General features: G+C 46.2%; 1 protein-coding gene across 8 annotated transcripts in view; it reads left to right on the top strand.

The window, feature by feature from the left end:
* PAX5 (paired box 5) overlaps nt 1-19,343 on the top strand; it is a gene marked incomplete at both ends in the record, with an annotated part of 186,992 nt that overhangs the window by 12,586 nt on the left and 155,063 nt on the right. For 5 of the 8 annotated variants that reach the window (XM_082643559.1, XM_082643556.1, XM_082643557.1 and 2 more), the window contains 4 exons: nt 678-843; nt 5,992-6,189; nt 13,573-13,637; nt 16,981-17,109. In XM_082643559.1, coding sequence (XP_082499685.1) covers nt 678-843; nt 5,992-6,189; nt 13,573-13,637; nt 16,981-17,109 — 558 coding nt within the window. The remainder of the gene's footprint in view (nt 1-677; nt 844-5,991; nt 6,190-13,572; nt 13,638-16,980; nt 17,110-19,343) is intronic. The other 3 variants (XM_082643560.1, XM_082643558.1, XM_082643561.1) reach the window with 2 other exon arrangements.

The following is a 19,343-nucleotide window of genomic DNA, read 5'->3' as shown; positions in this document are numbered from 1 at the left end:
TTTTTTGTTTGTTTGTTTTTTTCCCCATCTTTATTGAGGTATGAGTTGCACCTTCTTAAAGAAAGGGTTTTTATCATGACAATGGTTAGGTTTTGTCTCAGTAATCTGCAGATACTATAAAAAAATTGTTTTTTAAAGTCCTTAGCCCTTGAATCAGATTGCTGATTTAAAAAATATATCCGCCCCCCTGAGATCTAGCTCTCTTAGAGCAGTCCTTTTCACTTTTAAAGATATTTGTTAAAAGGAAAGAGTTTCATTTTTAAAAATCTCTTTAAATTTTATGCATTTTGAAATGTATTTTCTCCCTAGGATCTATCTTAGACCTCAGCATCATGTATATAATAAGTTCTGTCCCTGGTATAGTTTGAGGTCTTCATATATTCCATTGTTAAAAAAAATTGAAAAGAAAATGCTAGTAACTAAAGGAAACATAGTATGGAGATGCTTGCTATCAATAGCCCAATTGACTGGCTGAAGATGGACAAAGGCTAAGGTTAATTTTAAAAAGCAATCTGAGGTGTTCATGTAGCCTGCATGATCAGACCCCAGGCTCAAGATAGCCAGCCCGCAGCCATTTCTGATCAGAGGGACTCTGGGTGCTCAAAGCAGTGTTTCTACTCCTGTGTGACTGGTTCTAACCACCCTTTCCCTTGCCTTTTGTTTCTGATCTGTTTCAGGACATGGAGGAGTGAATCAGCTTGGGGGGGTTTTTGTGAACGGACGGCCACTCCCAGATGTAGTCCGCCAAAGGATAGTGGAACTTGCTCATCAAGGTGTCAGGCCCTGCGACATCTCCAGGCAGCTTCGAGTCAGCCATGGTTGTGTCAGCAAAATCCTTGGCAGGTAAAGGCAGACGCTTCAGGCTTCCCTTGATTTTTCAAATAATGACCTAAAACATGACCCAGAAGCTGTCCAACCTGGCAGTGTCACAGTGAGAATCATGGTGGCACTTCTCTCACATGCATAGCACTTTGGAGTTTGCAAAGCCCTTTTGAGGCCATTCAATTCAAAGTAGCCCCAGGAAACCCCTGTTGTGGAATGGGGTGACTCAGATAAGAGGGTGACATGTTTTCTGAAAGCCTGGTGAATTATTCCAAAGAACCCACGAGTAAGAGGTTCTTGGGAATTTCCCCTACACATCTTTGGTGAGCTCAGGGCCTTAGCAGGGCTGGGTGGAAAATCTACAAGTTATAAAATCACATAACCAGACTTCAATGTTTCATTTTAATGTTTTCAAAAAGCACATTCCATTTTTAAAAGTTAGCTGTGATTTTCAGTTTTGGGTTATCATCTACCTTACTATTTGGGGCTGTAGTGTTTTCCTTCTGTATGTTTTGTTTCCTTCATAGTGACAGGCATCCTAAATATATATGAAATTAGAGAAGGGAAAAAAAAAAACCAAACAAACACTAACTCTCAAGTCTGACATTTGAAAGGTGCCACTTGACCCGGCGATTTGCTGCAAGCAAAATACTAACAATGCCAATTCTCCCAGAGGGCTCTGCAGCCTCTTAATGCGCCTGTTTATTTCCTCGGGTGAGATGGTCCAGGGAAGCTTGTTTTGAGATGAGGAGACAAATCTAGAGGGCGAAGTGACTGACTCAGGTTCATCTAGCCAGTCAGCCAGCACTCAGGCTGGGAAGAGGCCTTAAGAACTCCGAGACCATCTGCATCTCACTGTACTCCCAAACCAAAGCCGCAAATGTGTTTCCAGGCATGTGAAGTTGTTATAGGTCTGCCCTGGCAGCCAGGAACATTCTCGGGTTTAGCTGTCAATGCTCTCTCAGGATCTCTCTTGCCAGGTCAGAAAACAACCTTTGGCCTATAGCTTGCGTTATGGTTTGAGAACAGGCGCCTGAATAGAAAATAAATATTTTGAAGTATGTCAGTGCCATCGTGATGTTCTGCTTATTCTTTCCCTTCCATCAGCTGGAATTTAAGACATCCTCTCAGATGGAGGGAACAACAGTATTTAACCTTGAGGAGACTTGCTGGAGGCCGAGAGAAGAGGTTTCAGAGCCAGGGGTATGGCAGCCCCTTTAGAGACCATATCCCCCTGTTTATTCCTTATGCCCCTGCCCGTCCCAGGTCACTCTAGCTGTGGAGGCTGTGCACTCCACTCCTGTTTAGCACTCAGCAGCAAACGAGCCCCAGCCCAAGTTCAAGGAGAAGGTCAGGACATCAGCGTGGTGTTTTTGTTAGATGGTGATTTTAGGCAGGAGAATGAGAGTGAAAGTCGAAGGAAAAAGAAAAAAACTAGAGGAGAGGGAGACAAAGAGAAGAGAAAGAAAAAACAAAACAGAAAAGAAATGGACTGATTTAAAAAGAGAGAGAAACAGAAAGAGAAATGAAGACAAGATAGAAAGAGAGAAAAGAAAAATATTTTAGACCATCTCTGAGTGAATCTTAGCTATCTTCTTGGGAAGGCTTCTCATTGTACGGAGGTAGAGAGAGAGAGAAAAAAGAGGCCTTTCCTTTGTTTTTGCTGAGATGTCTTTGCTGAGCCGACATTTTGCTTGCTATTTGAAATCTTCTCAGGGCAAGATGCTGAGCCCTTCTCAGAGGGGACATCCAGATGCCAGGTCCTCATGTTCTGGTGCCTGGGAGCCCTCCATGTCTCCCCTGGGGGACTGAAGGAGAGAGACAGTGACCCTCCCAAGCCCAGCCGGCAGCCTCCCGCGGCCCGGAATAGATTTGTCACTAGGTAGAGTGGCACTCGGAAGTTACACGCCGCTCCGGTGCCTGGCCGTTTAAGTTGTCAACAATAAATTGGAATTTCATAGCTCATTATTTTCATAACTAAGAACCACAGTGGACAAAATGTCACTCTAATTAGAACTGCCTTTTAAGAAACAAGTTCAGCCCTAAAACAGTGTGACTGGGAATTTCTGAACTGGGGTTGTTCCATCCACTGATTTTTTTTTTTTTTTTCCGGGCACCGAAGAATTTGATGGGCACACACAGGGTGACAGATTGTTGAGAGCGTGTGGTGTGTGGTGGCTGTGGCAGAATCCCTGGGGCAGGCAGAGTCATCTCGGGAAGGTGGCGGTCTGCCAGGAGTATGGGCATTCAGTCCGCAGAGCTCAAGGCTCTGGAGGGGCTCGAGGGGCACAGCCCGGTGGCATGTGAGACCCATTTAAATCCACCCAGAAAGCTGGGCTGTTGTCTTCTTTCACTGGAGCCTGGCTGGGAGGTTCAGGCCATTTGGAATTGGGTCGTATGTTACACAGTAGTAAACACTCAGAGGATTTTAATCCGCAACATGTGCTCTTTATGTTTTACAAAGCTTTTTCTTAACCATTCTGCATTTCTGTCTTCACAACAGCCCTGCAAGGTAGGCAGGGCGAACATCCTCCCCTTATTATATAAATGGGATAACTGAGGCCCAGAGAGGTTGAGCTGGTCAGGGTCACACAGCGAGTTAGTATCGGAGCCACTGACTGGCACCTACACCTCTTTACTCTCAAACTAACGTTCTTTGCGCCGAACTGCATTGTGTGTTAGTGGCTATTGTTCGTCTTGTTGGTTGTGTATAAGCCAAAGTGCTGCATGGCTGTTTTGCTGAGATGAAAGGGCGGTTATTTAGTCTGACACAGTTGCCAGTTGGGGTTTTCTGGAGTGACAGGGCTACCTTCTAAGTGCCTGGCCCATGTGTCAAAAGGAAGACGGAGACCTCTTGTGTCAAGACCGTAGCCTCCTATGGTTGGCCGTGTTAAGGTGGGATGGATGGAGAGCCATGGGCACTGCCATCCACAGCCATACAAGCAGGACAAGTGCTGGGGGGTGAGGTTTCATCCTGCCACCCTCGCAGAGTTTCTGCGTGAATACTGCAGTCCCATTCAGCTAACACATTTGAGTGCAGGGTTGTCTGTGTGTCTGAACCCCCGCCCCAAGATAGTGCCTGTCCTAACAGACCCTCTGTGACTGTTGATTAAGTGAGTGAATGAGTGACAAGATGCATATGGAAATGCCTGGTAAACAGTAAAGCTCTCTACAGTTGCATGGGATCATTATTAGTAGTATTAGTATTATTTTAATTTTTACAACTAAAGCAGCAGCTTGTTCTAGTGCAAAGAGCACTGGATTCAGAGTCAGGTTTGAAAGCCCAGGACTGTTTCTAAGTTCCAGAAGGGAGTTGGGCAAGGTACTTGATCTTCTGATCATCAGTTTTCCCTTCTATAAAACCATACTGGCCTCTCAGGATTGGTGTGAGGATGAAGATAATTCAAGGAAGACTCTAAACTTTAAGGCACTGTGACTAAATAATGAGTTGTGTTGATAGTAACAGATATTTTTCTATTGTAAAGTTGAAAGGATCTGCTGAATCTGCAGAGATTGCCGTGTGCTTTGATTTAGATACTTTTTTTAGACTTTTGGCAAAAAAGTATTTTCTTGGATATTCCTAAAACCTATTTGTGACTAATAACAAACTTTTAGCAATTAGAGAACTAAAGAGCACAGATTGAGTTTTGCTTTATGGTCCAAATTTGTACATGACTCACTCTTCTTAGTGAAAAACAGAATTTGCACATCCACATCACTGGTCCCAAATTATTTCATCTGTTTCTAGAATGTTCACGAACTTGGCCCTAACCAGACTTACCCAAGCTGAGAAGCATCTCTTTAAATGTAACCAGGCATTGTTCTGGGTTACCTTTCCCACCCATCACATGGGAGAATCACCGCTTTCCCTTACCTATTATAAACTCTTGTTAGGTTTAAAATTTTCCAGCAATTTCTAAAATGTCTTTTTCATTAAAAAATTTTTTCAACTGCAAGATAATCTTTGCAAGAGGAAGTCAAGAATTCCTCTGTAAATGTTGAGAGAGACGTCCAGTGAAGGCTCAGATTCAGAAAAGGAATCAAGTAATTTTTTTCCCCTGAAATATTCTTTCGTGGCACTCTTTTCCCTGGTCTCGGTTTTACTGTAAAACTCTGACATCCTATTTGCATTAACGAGGAAGAGCTGATAGCGTGGAAATGTCCTTGGAAACAGTGATTTACCTCAGGGACGGTCCCTGGAAGAGCTGCGGTGACTTGTGGTTGGGTGTTTTTGTTTGTTTGTTTGTTTTTCTGATTGCTTGGGTTTTGACTTATACGTAACTCATATTTCTAGTTAATTCTGTAATCCAACACTCTTTTAAATTTTACACCAGAGTTCTTGTTTATCTCTTATGGAAAAAGAAGTTGCACTTTGAGGAACAGTTTCACAGAATGAGTCTACTAGGGGATGGGAGAGCTGGCAAATTAAAGGCACAGGGCAGCTTTCTGGGGGAAATTGTAGCTCAGGAGGCTGGGCCACAGTCCTAGTTTGGCCACTGGGTCTTGAGTGACCCTGGGCAAGCCATTTAACCTCTATGGATCTCTGTTTATATCTGTAGATGGAGACCTATTTGTTTATTCGTTCACTCATTCAAAACTGAATTTTGTGCTTTAGAAATTAGAAATTCAAAATTATGTGCTTTAGAAGTGTTGTGGGGATCAAAGGGGAAAACCAAATTGAAAGATTTCTGTAAACTGTCAATGGTAGATAAATGTGACAGAATTAATTAATTAACGCAGAGCATTCCGACCAGCGCTGTCCAATAGAAATGTAATGTGAGCCATGCATGACATTTAAAATTTTCTAGTAGTATAGTACATTAGAAAAGGAAAAAGAAACAGGTACAATTAATTTTAATTCTATATTTTATTTAACCCAATATATTAAAAAGGTGATCATTTCAATATGTAACCAATAGAAAAATCATTAATGAGATTTTAACTTTTTTTTGTGCTAAGTTTTGAAAACTTGCTGTGTATCTGATGCTTATAGCACATCTCAATTCAAACAAGCCACATTTTAAATGTTCAAAAGCCACATATGGCTAGTGGGTACGTACTGGACAGCACAGGTCTGGACGTTTCCTGGACAGAGTAATCCATTATTTTGTTACCAACAGCCATTTTCCAGGTCTCTCATGGCTAAGCTCCTCTCTCCTTGGGTCCTAGGTATTATGAGACGGGGAGCATCAAGCCTGGGGTAATTGGAGGATCCAAACCAAAGGTTGCCACACCCAAAGTGGTGGAAAAAATCGCTGAGTATAAACGCCAAAATCCCACCATGTTTGCCTGGGAGATCAGGGACCGGCTGCTGGCGGAACGGGTGTGTGACAATGACACGGTGCCCAGCGTCAGTTCCATCAACAGGTGAGGGGCTGGTGCCTGTGGGAGGCTAGGGGTCTGGGTGGGGTGGGGATACTGGGGGCTCTGCATGTGCCTTTCCTGAAGATCCGGCCTCTCCTTTCACCAAGTCTCCATAGGAGTTATCAGACAGGAGGGATGCTAACGGGGCTGAATGGATCGCTCTATCACCCTCTCTTTTCTCCAAAGTGGGCAGGCGTCCTCAGCCCAGGGAGAGGAGGCTATGCCAACACTCTGGCTGCTGCAGATTCTTCTGAGCCCAGAGTCATTTCCATCACTCCCTTCACCACTTGCCTCTGCATGTGAAGCACCACACAGTGAATTGTCCTGTTAGGCCTTCACAAATGTCACTTCCTTGCAAGCCCATCCTCAAGGTTGGCACTGGCCCACCTCAGGGCTTCCCAGGAGGAAAATCCCAGCCTCCAGTTTGTGCAGAGTTTGAGCTATTGAGTGTGGGGAACGGAGCCCGGACTTGCAGTTGAGAGATTTTAGCTCTTGTGCCAGCTCTGCCACAAACTCAGTGTGACCTTGACAAAGCTCTTCCTCTCTCTGAGAGCCCAGGACCTTGGTGGTGCTGATGTGGGTCTGTGATTTCCAAGAGTGACATCCAGGATGCTAAGATGCTGTGGAGTTAGGGGGTTGCCCTCTCCCCAGTAGCCCTGACTCTCACCGGTGGGGAGAAAGATCCAGAAAAATACCATGAGTACCAGGCTGGGGATCTTCTTGGGAGCTCCTTCTTTTTTCCAGTCTGGTCCAGAGTACATCCAGCAGAACTCTCAGAGCTTCAAAACTGAATTCCTGAAGGAAAGTTTTCTACCATAGATGGTGCTGTCTCAACTCCACTGAAACCCATAAAGTCAAGGATGAAGTTGTGGAATGACAGAAATGATTGTTCTCTAAAACCCACAAAGAAAAAGGAAGCCAGCAGACTGAAAACCTGAACAGTTCCCATTTCTCCAAGGCCACGCCCTGCTCTTGTCAGTGCAGAGCCTGTCTGGGCCTAGGGGATCCCTCACCCCCAGCAACTGAGGTGATCAGACCAGATCCCCTTCTGGTCCTGACATTGTTCCTTCTGTGATGACTCAAATGCACAGAATCACTGTGTGATTTTCCATGTTGGTGTTTTGAGTCCTGCTATTTCATAAAACATCAGCCTGTTTTTTGTTTCTTCTCTCAGCAAACCTTTACCTTGGCTCTGACATCCTTCAAGGTGCGATGAAGAGAGAGGGGAATCAGGCATATGGTCTCTTAGTCTCTGTTCTAGAGGGGCTCCTTGTCCAGGGAGGGACTCTGGCCTTCACTGAGAAGTCTGGACAGCCTGCCTTAGGTACAGAATTGCTGGAGAGGTAGCAATTATTGTGGTGGGTTTGAGGGGCATCACTCCTGTTCTTTTCTGGCTTATGAGTGGCTCCATGTGCTTTCTGAGTCCCCTACTGCCAGCTCTTTGAAAGATTTCCATGACACAAAGCAACATGACTTTTCTGCCTACCTGTGTCTCCAAAAGCCCTAACATGGAGTGAGGCCTGCTCTGCTGAGATCAGTGAAGGAGTAGTCAGCATGCTCTGCAGAGGAGCCTCTAGCAAACTGGTGGTCAGGCACTGGAGGCCCCGAGATTTTTCAATCTAGGTTATACATGTGGTTTGAAAGATACCTCAGGTTGCCCGTGGGGGTCACAAACCTTAATGCCAATATGGGGTCAGACAGATGATGCAACAAGGGAAGTGGCCCAGGCATAAGGCAACAGGGGAAGGTCGGTCTATGGCAAACTAGGAACACAAGCTCTATTGAAGGGGCAGTTGCCTCTTGGCTCTAGCTGAAAGCTGCCAGGAATGTGGGCCTGGTGGCAGCCAGATATTTTTTCCATTCTCAAAGAGGAGCCAGAAACTAGGACTTGTGTGTGCATGTATTTGTACGTTTGTGTATATGAAATCTCTATATCTTTAAACAGTGGCAACTAATGTCAGTGAGAAAATGCCTTTGCGGGACAAGCATAAATCATTTTCAGGGCCCCAACTTCTATCTTCTGTCATACAAGGAGGAAAACTGTTTTGTGATGAAGTTATTTTAATGTACTTTAGAAAAATGTAGCTAGCACTTGAAACCAGTGAGTGTGAATTTTATGAACTATCCCCCTCATTTATGGTAAAGAACTAATATTGCTTTATAAAATAAGTCCAAGTCAAAAAGTAAGTGATTTGAAAGAAACATATGAAGCAAATAGAGCACAGTGATTACAGATGTGGTGAAGGCTGTGAAGGGGGTACTTGAAAGAGTGTCCAGGGAAATCGTGGCTCAACTGATGCTTTGTGCCCAGAGCCGTGCTGTGTGGAGGGTCAGACTGCTAGTTGCTGGGGCCATGGCTAGCCTCAGGGGCCACCTGGGTGTCCCAGAACATAACGGTGGCCCGGTGGCTCCACCGGCTGTACCTCTAAGGTGCTGCCACATCTGTGGTCTCCTACAGCCCTCAAAGCTTAACTCTCTCCTGTGACAGGTATAGAAACTAAGGCCCAGATGGGGAGTGCACAGGAACAATGATTTTGAGCTAGAGGTGGGAGTAGGGCCCAGGTTCCCTGATGGTAAGAGAAGGGATGTTTCTTTCCACCACTCTCCAGTAGGACTCTGGCAGGACAGAACTGAAGATCTGTGAGGAGAGAGACAAGGAAGGGCAAACAGCCATCCCTACTGCATTCCCATTCCATTCCTGAGCCTCACAGCCTGTATGTTTTGCTGCCTATCTGCAGGCTTCCTCTGTGATCTATAGCCCTTTTCTGTGCTCCTCTCTGGGGCTTCTCCCGGGAGCACTCTCTGGTTCCTCACCACATTCTTCAGTGAGAGCTCTTTGGTGTCTTTAGCAACAGACTGCGCAATGCAAATAAACTAAGTGCGGGACAGTCTTGTGTTGCTGCATCCACCCCCCAACCCTGCACCTACAAAGCCTGAGCCATCCCAGCGCACAGTTTTATTTTCCATGTAAAGATCCCACTGCATTCAAACAGATGCAGCTTCTAAATGACTGTCTTGCAAATGTGTAAGAGAGTCCATAGCTCCCTCTCCCAGCCCCTGCTTCCCCAGGAGGCAACGTCTCACTATTCCAATACTTCAGACATCTAGGGAGGGAAGGGTGTCTGGATCTGTAGCTGCTCTGGTGGCGGCAGGGCCGTCTCCACCTTCTCCCCCAGAAGTGTGTGCCTTCCTGCTGCCTTCTGGGGATCCTGCCTGGGAAACCATGGCTGACATGGGGTGAAGCAACACTGAACCAGTTCTGCTAGGCTTGTGGGAGATTCCCTGGGACACAAAGTGTCATGTTTATATGGCTTCTTAAGGACAAATACATGCTGGGGTGTTGCACAACCTGCATGAAGGCTGTTGGAATCCAGCCTGAGACAGCTGGAGGTGACTGTCTTAGAGCTGACCCCAATGCCGGGTGGAACGGAGTCTTCCTTCTTCGTCTGTTCCAGTCCCGAGGCTCTAAACCAGGGGCCAAGTGACATTCCCAGCTTAGAGGGGCAGCTCTATTTAGTACCAACCAGGGGTTGTCCTGTGAGGATGCGGGGCCAGTATTCTGGGTGTTCTGATTTTTCAAGAGAAGCTAGAAATCCACGTATTTATGTAAACGCTCCCAACTTACCAATACTGGCAACTAATTCAAATGAAAATAAATATACTGTGCAGGCCAAACAAAACTTGTCCAGGGATGGATGTGGCCTGGGGATGACCATTTGTAAACCCTGCTCTTCATCCTGACTTAGGCAACAAGCCTTCTGGGATCGTTCATCCCTTCCCTCTTTCTTCTCCACATCAGCCGCAGGTGTGAGTGTCACCTGTGGATCCTCTCCCAGCTTGGCCTAGTTGGTCTCTTGGTTTCAGGATTCTTAACACAGCTGATGGCCCAGGATTCTTACTGCAAGATGGTAGTTTGATCAGTGAGGTAGACGTGGGTATTTCTTTCAGTCTTATAGCCCCATTTCTTTTTCTAAGGCCCCATGATTTTCTCTTTCAGTGGAATTTTGTATGTGGTGTAGGGGAGGTGGTGGCTGGGGTGTGGGTGAGAAGACCTAGCCTTTCAAAGCAGCGGGGGTGATGTTGAAAAGGGATCCTTACAAATGCTTGTAATGTCTAAAGTTCCTCGGACTTTGAATCTTCGGACTCTAAATGGATTTTGAATCCAAATAGGCTTTATGCCTCATACAGGCAGTATTTAGCAGAGGTACTGCTTCCTTTGAATGTGGCTCAAAGAAAAGTGCTCGGGCATGGGAGCTGACTTGCTGTGGGACCTTGGGCAGGTCATTTGAGCACTCTGGGCTTTAGTTTCCTCATTTATAGGAATTCTTTGATTGCTGAGCTTCCTTCTCCATTGGACCATCTAGGATGATCATATGGCATCCAAGGTCATGCTCATGCTCAGCAAAGTAAAGGTTGCACCTCTTAGCGCTGACTGTCAATTAGCTCTGAATGTCTCTGGTTTAGAACAGGTCCAGAGCATGGCTCTTATTGTGATGAGTCCTGATGTTAATTTTTGAATTTTTAATTTTTTTTAAATTGTTATGATTCAATTATAGTCTTGTTCTTCCCACTCCCATTTCTTCTCAATGGAAAATGATGCTCTTTGTTCTTTTCTTGGCAGCTGCTACAAGCAGATGGGCAAAATTTCTATCTCTGGGGATGGGTTTGGAGGGTTCCCTAAGATTCAAGTCCTCCTTATAAAGGAAAGCCCCACTACAGCCTTAAAATAGGGTATGGGGATGGCTACCTTCCCCTCCCCAGCTCCCAGGGGGATCCCATGTGTTTTTAAGGCGTTTGTGGAAAATATGAACCTTTAAAGGTTGAAGCTGGTCATTAATCTTTATGAAGATACCAGTGAAAATAACAACAGCTAACATTTATCGAGAATTTACTATGCAGCAGCCACTGTTCTACGTACTTAATTAATTTAATCCTTGTAATAACCCTATGAAGCAGGAATGATTCTTAGCTTCATTTTGCAGATGAAGAAATTGAGGTACAGAGGGGTAAGAAATTCACCCAACATTATACAGCTGGCAAATAGCAAAACTGGGATTCAAACTCTAGATGTCCGGATCTGGAGCCTTTTCACGCCGCTGCAGCTGCCTGTCAATGATTTATAAAAATTGATAATGTTTTACCAATGATTTATAAATATTTTTAAAGAAAAATAAGGAAAACATAATTTTCTTTGCTTACGTAGAAAGTTAATGGCAAGACAATGCTTTGAAAAGTTAGGACTTTATACAGGACTTCAACAGGAAATAGTTACAATCTATTAATATTTTACCATATGTTTGTATATACATAAACCATAATATAGATAAACTATATTTAAATCTGGCATATCCGTATATTCACACATCTAGCTATATCTCTGTAGACACACATACATGTATACAGAGAAGGTGACCCACAGAAAAATCCAAAATTAGGTCAGATGCTAGCTTAATTCCAGGTAGTCAAAAAGACTGCCTCAATCCCAGGTCTTTGTTAATACACTCCATGTTTTCTTAGTCAAAATAAATTATTTGAATATTGGAGAAAACAAAAAAATGCTCAGTATATTTGAGGCAGGACATATGCTGACTCATCAGAAAATGGCAAAAGGCCCTATGCTGAGCTCAAGTGGCCATGGCTCCAGAGGGCCTGTGGCTAGGCTGTGGTGTGAACACAAACATCCATTCCAGGCTATCAGCTGAGGATACTGAGCACCCTCAGTGCCCAGCACTGAGCTGTGAGATCACAGAGGTCAGGGGACCTGGCCCAATGAAGTTCAGGAGACACTTCTGTTCTTCCTTTCCCTGTGCACAAGCTGGAGACCAGTGCAGCTTGAAAAGAGCTTCCAGAAAGAATGGTCTGAAATGTGAAAAAACTCCTTATATAATGCTGAATGAAAAGAGCAGGACATAAAACTGTATACATGGTTTAATCCTGATTTTGTTAAGAAGAAATGGATATTTCCAAATATGAACAGGAATGCTAGCATAAAGGAAATATACCAAAATGTGGTTTTAGATGTCTTCTTTATACCTGTTGTCCAAATAGTCTACAATGAACACAAAGTACTTTCATAATTAGGAAAAACTCTAATAAATGTTATTTTAAAAGGTCATAGTTGGGGCTTCCCTGGTGGCGCAGTGGTTGAGAGTCTGCCTGCCATTGCAGGGGACACGGGTTCGTGCCCTGGTCCGGGAAGATCCCACATGCTGCCGAGTGGCTGGGCCCGTGAGCCATGGCTGCTGGGCCTGCGCATCCGGAGAAGGTCATAGTTGGAGACTGGAATAGAACTTTTCCAAAGAAGTTGCACATTTTATTACCACCTATCCTTCTCCCAAGTGCCAGGGAAGGAACTTTCTTGCAGGCCCAAAAGGGACTTTTGGCCTGGCCCTGATCAGCTGCTGTACGATACATCGGGCTTGGGGTCTCGTGGAGGCCTCACAAGTTGTCCCAGCTGGAAAGTTACAAACTAAGCTTCTCAGAGCCCAAGTTTCTGCAGAAGGACATCAGAGCTGCCAGGTAGCAAAGGGAAGCCACTGCTGCTATTATCCTTTTTATACACTGGACTTTTCCATAAGATTTTTTTTTTTTTCCAAAAAGGATTCGGTTACTTAAAGTAAGCAAAGATTGGTCTGTTCCAACTCCCTCATTGTACCAAGGCCGTCAATGGAATGGACTTGCCCAGGGTCACAATCCAGTTCATATTAGAACTGGAGCACGGTCTCTGGAAAGACAGTCCAGGACAGCCCTGGCGCCCAGCCCCATAGAGGCTTCCACTGTTTTGTATAATTCAGGCTTCCTCTTAGCAAAGCCAAGCCAGGCCTCTCCTGGCAGCACTTTAACCCTTTCTAGTTTTGTAGCAACATTCACATCCCTCCCCCTACCCCCTTGATAATTTCTGATGGGCAGGGATGTTATTTTTCCTGTGGATCTCTAAGGCAGAGAAACCAGAGTGTGAGAGCTGCCAGGGGACAGGGAGGTCACCTGGTTCAGTGCCTTCATTCCACAGATGGGAGGTTGAGGTCCAGGAAAGGGATGGAACTTTCTAACTCACTCAGTGAGTTCCTTATGGAGCTGAAGCTGCTCCAAGAATGGGATGCCTCTTTGTAATATTAACGCATCAATCTCTTCCTACAGAAGAGGCACTTGAGGCCCAGAGAGGGGTGCAAGTTACCCAAAGACACCCAGGGAGGTAGGGGCTGAGTTGGAACTAATCTATAATTCTTCCAAACCCCCAACTCGGGACCTGGGTTCATAATCCGCCCCCACTTCTGCCCCAGCTTGACCCACGACCCAGCTGGATATGGGTTTCTGGCATCGCTAGTTGAGATCTCTTCTCCTCCATGATGGTAAATAGCCATTATTTTTTTTCCCAACTGTTCACAGGATCATCCGGACAAAAGTACAGCAGCCACCCAACCAACCGGTCCCAGCTTCCAGTCACAGCATAGGTAAGAACTTTCAAAAAAAAATTTAAAAATCTAATGGGCTCCAAATACTCTAAAGAACTTTTAATCATTCTTATGGACAGATAATTCTGCATAAAACACTTGGGCACACGTACTAATGCGCCTTCTTTGTCATTCTCCAAGGGCTGAACCTGGTAAATGAATTTTATAAATACTGCTAAAAGGTTTTGAATTTTACTGATTATTATGATAAATAGCTTTCACCATGAGACAGAAAATTGAAATCTAAGCCAAAAAAAAAAATCCACTAATGGGGGTCTATAGAATGTCAGATAATTAAAGTAATAAATCAAGAAAGGGATACTTATTCATAACATTTTCTGCATCATTAGTCAGTAAGTAGTTTTGAATGTGTTTTTTTCTTCTATCAACCAGCCCTTCTACAATTCTTTGTGCACTTGCAGTCTTGAGTGAAGATGTGGCAAAACTTCCCAAACTTTCTTTCTCTCTCTCTCTTGCTTCGATCTCATGTGCTCCGTGAACTGTCAAGGGCTGCCAGTGGGGTTTCTGACACTCATGGGTGAAGTCTGAGAGTGACCATGACTCGTAAGGAGAAGAGTCATATTTCCTACTACCCAGGAGTTCAGAAGTTTCCCTTGCCTTCCCTTCCCTGCAAAGATCGTGAGATGAAAGTGACGTGTGTCTACACAAGGTGTATGATTTCTCCACTTTGGATAAAGGAAATACCTCTGGTTAGTTGGGGGAAAGCTTATTCTACTATAAGAAAGCGGGCCACCATTCAGCAAGCCTCTGATGGTTCTGGCTGCCACAGGCCCTGTCAATTCCACTTAATCACACCTTAATTACACAAAGATTGTGTACCCTTTGTTGCTCCTTCTTTGACTGAAAACTTGAACTCCCCATGGTGATGGGGGACAGGCAGAGGCCTGGCTTATAGTTCCAGCTTTGTCATTAAGTCAACCAGTGAACCGTGTTAAGCCCCTTCACCTCTGTGAACCTCAGTTTCCCCATTTGTGGAGCAAGGGCCACAAACCCACTGCTCTCTGAGGTCTCTGAATCTTCATGGTTGCTTCTTTGAATAAAGGTAAGACAGAATTCTTCCCTTCCATAAAATAATTCTTCATTTAGTAATCCATCCAAAAAGCGTTTGCTAAGCCCCTGCTATGCAGCCCGTGGTGGTGGAGACTAACGTTATAAGGAAGGTAGGACAAAATCCCCCTTCTCAAGGGCTTCTCGGTCTAATGGGGGAAAATAAACAAAGAGAAGTCTGCAAAACACTGAGATCAGGCTCAAGAAGAAAGTACAGGGTGCTGTGGGAGCAGAAGGGAGGGAAAGATCAGCTTTGTTGAGCTGGAGTGAAGAGGGTTTAGGAGAGCTTTCTGGGGAAGTGTTTGTGGCTGGGATTTCATTTGCAGCTTTAACTATTTCAGGTCACATAGCAAGGAATATCAAACTTAGGGTAACTGATAATATTCTTTCAATTGGGTAAGAGGAATAATTACACTTGACAGTCAGCAGAATGCCTTATCTCAGAAATTTGTATAAAATTCGTATCTTATTTGTGTACAGCCCCTTATAATTTATTAACTTAATGAGGAGTAAGGAAATGGAAGCTTTAGAGAGATGAAATAACTAGCCCAAGGTCACATGGCCAGTAAGTGGCAGAGCCAGAATTGGAACCTGAGTCTTTTGAGCCGAGTGTGATTACAAAATGTTGAAACACGTGTCATCGGCTCTGTCAGCAACGTGGTGAGCCTTGGTTATATGTGGTGGTTGTTTAAAGTACCGAATGACTGGTGAGATTCTTTCTTCCTCTGTTCTTTGCACCTTAACACAGAAAAGGTTGTGAGATTTGCATAAATCTATTTTGAGGAGCTTCTTCTGGTGAAGGAAAAGAGAAGTTAACGATTTCTACTTCTGTGTCTCCTAAGGAAGGTCTAAAATCAAACTCAAATATGAGAAGAAAGGCACTGCTCCCTTTAGGTCTGTAGGAGCAAGAGCTGGATGTGCTCCAAGGAAAGCAACAAACAGCTTCTCAACCGATCACCACCATTTCTAGTAATTTCCTACACTTAAGAGTCAAAAGCAGCTCCACCTGCCTCCAGCTAGTTATAGCCGAAGGAAATGTGTCTGAGATTGGTCTGTAGGTGTTAATGAACCAAGAAAGAATTCCCACAGCCCAGAAATGGAAGTTCAGCTGCACGGCTTGAGAGGACCCTGATGACCGACAGGTCTCCCCCTTGGATGCTGGGGCCAGGAGTTAACGTGAAACTTGCACAAACCTCCCCTCCCCCATTCTTATTTTTAGGAACTTAGATACCTGGTCTCAGTCACAATAAGTCACCAACCCACACTTCTGGGCGGAAGAAATTTAGACTTTAAGTCAGTAGAACCAAGGCTGAGCCCTGGTGCTACGGCTTGTTAGCTAGATGACTTTGAGCCAGTCACTTCGCTGTGTGGAGGCTCAGTTTCCTCACCTGATGAATGCGGATGAATAACAGCACTCTTGGTTATTGCAAGCATCAAATGAAAAGCACTTTATGAACGTGAAGCATACTATTGTTTTTCATTATTCATTAGTGAGGAGCAGATTACTATAGGGGTTGACTTTAGTTCTTGGGTTCCAGTCACCACTCTGCCTCTTATTAGCTGTGTGACCTTGGGCAAGTCACTTACCTCTCTGAGCCTTGGTTCCCTTACCTTTCCAGTGACCTAGCTTATAAGTTTGTTCTCAGAATTAAATGAGATGATGCCTGAATGCCTGGCACAGAGTAAGTTCTCAGAAAAAATTATCATTATTATAAATCAATATATATAACATAGTATATTAATATTATATAATTAATATAAAATATTAAAATCCAGGTAAAGTGGAAGGAGAAAAGACAGCGAGGAACTATAAAAAGACAGTCTGCATTTGGTGCTTTGCTGGCTCTGTGTATGAGTGTGCAGATATTTATGTCTGCGTGGATGGGTGGATTTGTAAGTAGGGAGTGAGCCTGCCTAACGAGTAGGTCGTTTCTAGCACTGGCTGGTGGTGGGCCCCAGCTCCCCCGTTTCTCTGCTCCATCCCCCTGCTTCCTGCATCCTTGGACAGGCTGGGGTTTGAACTGGTGCCCGTGTTCCCTTCTGTAGTGTCAGTTCTCTTCGGGGCTACTCTCATTGCCCAGGTTTGGCCGCTGCCCTGTGGCGAGGGTCCTCAGCACACACCTGCCCTGCCCCGCCCCGCTCTCTCTCAGACGCACCAGCCCCCTGTAGGGGGCGTGCCTTTTTATTGGCCCGAAGGCGGGAGCCGACCTCCCTCCTCCCCGGCACCGCCCCCCAGCCTCCCGCCGGGCCCTGACCAACTTCTCCCTCTGCGCAGTGTCCACCGGCTCCGTGACGCAGGTGTCCTCGGTGAGCACGGACTCAGCCGGCTCCTCCTACTCTATCAGCGGCATCCTGGGCATCACGTCCCCCAGCGCCGACACCAACAAGCGCAAGAGAGACGAAGGTAGGAGACGCCGGCGCTGCCCGTCGGGAATGGGCCTAATCGGATCTGTGGGATCTGTTTCCAGGCCCTCAGTCAGGGGCGGAAGCACAGACGCCCTCCGAGCACCCCTTACCTGCAGAGCGCTGGAGGCGTCTGGCCCAGCCCAGTCCCGTCCTGACCACAGGGAAGGGGCTGAGCCCTCCGGGAGAGGAAGAGGGCCCCGGCTGGGACTGGACTTCTCGCAGGCCTCCTCCCATCTTCACCCCTTTGGTGGGAAAGGCGGGCCTGGCAGAGTCCTTGGGGCCTGTGCTTTGCGGCCTCTAAGAAGCCCTTGCATTTGCAGCTGTGATGCCCAGAGGGCAGGGTGTGGAGGGTATGAGCACAGCAGCAGTGTCCCCTTTTGGGGGGAGGCCTAGGGGAGAGGGAGGGGCTGGGCAAAGTGAGAGGGGCACACATGGGGTGGCAGGGTCAGCGAGTGGGCTCTCCGAGGGTCTGAGCACACCTCTTTCAGAAGGCCTTCAGTACGGTGATGGGGGGGCGTTGAGGAAGTGAATAATATTCTCATCTCTGTCCTTGGGCCTGGAAGGAAGGAGTGCAGGGGGCCTCCCCGGGATTAAATAGATGGCAATCCTCCCTGTTGGTTTTTCTCAACCCTCGGTGTGCCACCCGGGCCTCGGGAGCTGGCCGCCTCTGTCCCGGACATGGGCCCACCTTAACCTGGGTCTCCTTTCCCTGGATAGGCTGCCAGTGGGCTGACATTAATGGGTTTGAGAAGAGAAATGACCCCTGGGAGTCTGTAAAACCTTTGTCAGGAAAGGAAAAAAAAAAAAAAAAGGGCTGTAGTCTAGGGGCTGAGAGCAGGGTGACAGAAATCTTGATTCAATTATTCTGTTCCTCAGCACAATTCCCTTTCTCGGCTCCCTGTAAGGGATGTATGTTCTCACGAGCACATGCCTAAGTACTTAAGATCTGTAACTAGAAAATTGAGTCGGCCCAGCTGTGGATTGGCCTGTGGTGTGTGGGCTCCAGGCCATGCAGGAGCTGGACCCATGGCCTCTGTTTGGAGCTGTGGAGTACATGGGGGATGAGTCACGGCTTCTGGAACCTGCCTCACCTCTCCGCCCCCTCACGCCCCAACACTCGGAGCAGATGTGGGAAGTCTTTTTTTTTTTTTTTTTTTTTGCCGTATGTGGGCCTCTCACTGTTGCGGCCTCTCCCGTTGCGGAGCACAGGCTCCGGACGCGCAGGCTCAGCGGCCATGGCTCACGGGCCCAGCCACTCCGCGGCATGTGGGATCTTCCCAGACCGGGGCACGAACCCGTGTCCCCTGCATCGGCAGGCGGACTCTCAACCACTGCGCCACCAGGGAAGCCCTTTGTTTGTTTGTTTGTTTTTTTTGGAAGTCTTTAACTCAGGGTTGCTGTACTGGGTACTGCAGGAGGCAGTGGGCCTACCATCTCTGTTGGTTTATGGGGTTGATGGTGTCATCTTTTCTCCCCTTGTCACCTGGACTCACAGCAGATGTGCCCAAGCTGGGGCCTGCTGTGTTTGATCATGTGGAGGGGAGGGTATGTGAGGCTCCCTCAGAGGTTGAGGGATACAGGCAGAGAGTTTTGAAGAGAGAAAAACATTGACTTTGATGTTTACCGTCAAACACACAGGTCCTGAACTGGGGGGACTGTGTCACCGTGCTTGTTGAGTGCTCTGTTGGCTTTCGGCCTCTGATCAGTGGTCACTGTTTAGCCTCTCAAGCTGCTTGAGAAGGTGTAAGAGTGGTCAAGATGTGAGTGTTGTTCATCTAGACTGCTTTGTGCTGGGCAGATCCTTCCTGAAGGCTGTGGCTCATTTGTGGTATTGACCTTTAAGAGGGACAGTGACAAATTGGGATGTGTCCAGATGGGTATAACCCGGATGGAGAGGTATTTGGAGAATACCTCAAGGCTCTAGGGGTGTTTTGGTACCAAGAAGAGGAGAATGAGCAGGACTGGATTGTTGCCTTCAAATACTTGGAAGGCTGACATGGAGGGCAAGAGGAATGAGACTTTGCTGTGTGGCCTCAAAGGCCAGTGTGTGGCAGATGCAGAATAGATTTCAGCTCAGAGTAAAAAATAACTTTGTAAATATGCGAGTGGTCTATGGCCAAAGGGGGCTGCCTCAGGAGGTAGTGAGTGCCTTGTCACTAGAGGTATGTTAGTAGAGCCTAGGTGGCCATTTGCTGGGCTGCTGTATAAGACTGTCAAGAGTCAGATGCAGAA

Source organism: Mesoplodon mirus (assembly GCF_964341445.2).
Source record: "Mesoplodon mirus genome assembly, chromosome: 1".
Lineage (NCBI taxonomy): Eukaryota > Metazoa > Chordata > Mammalia > Artiodactyla > Ziphiidae > Mesoplodon > Mesoplodon mirus.
This window is presented reverse-complemented; position numbering and strand designations above follow the sequence as displayed.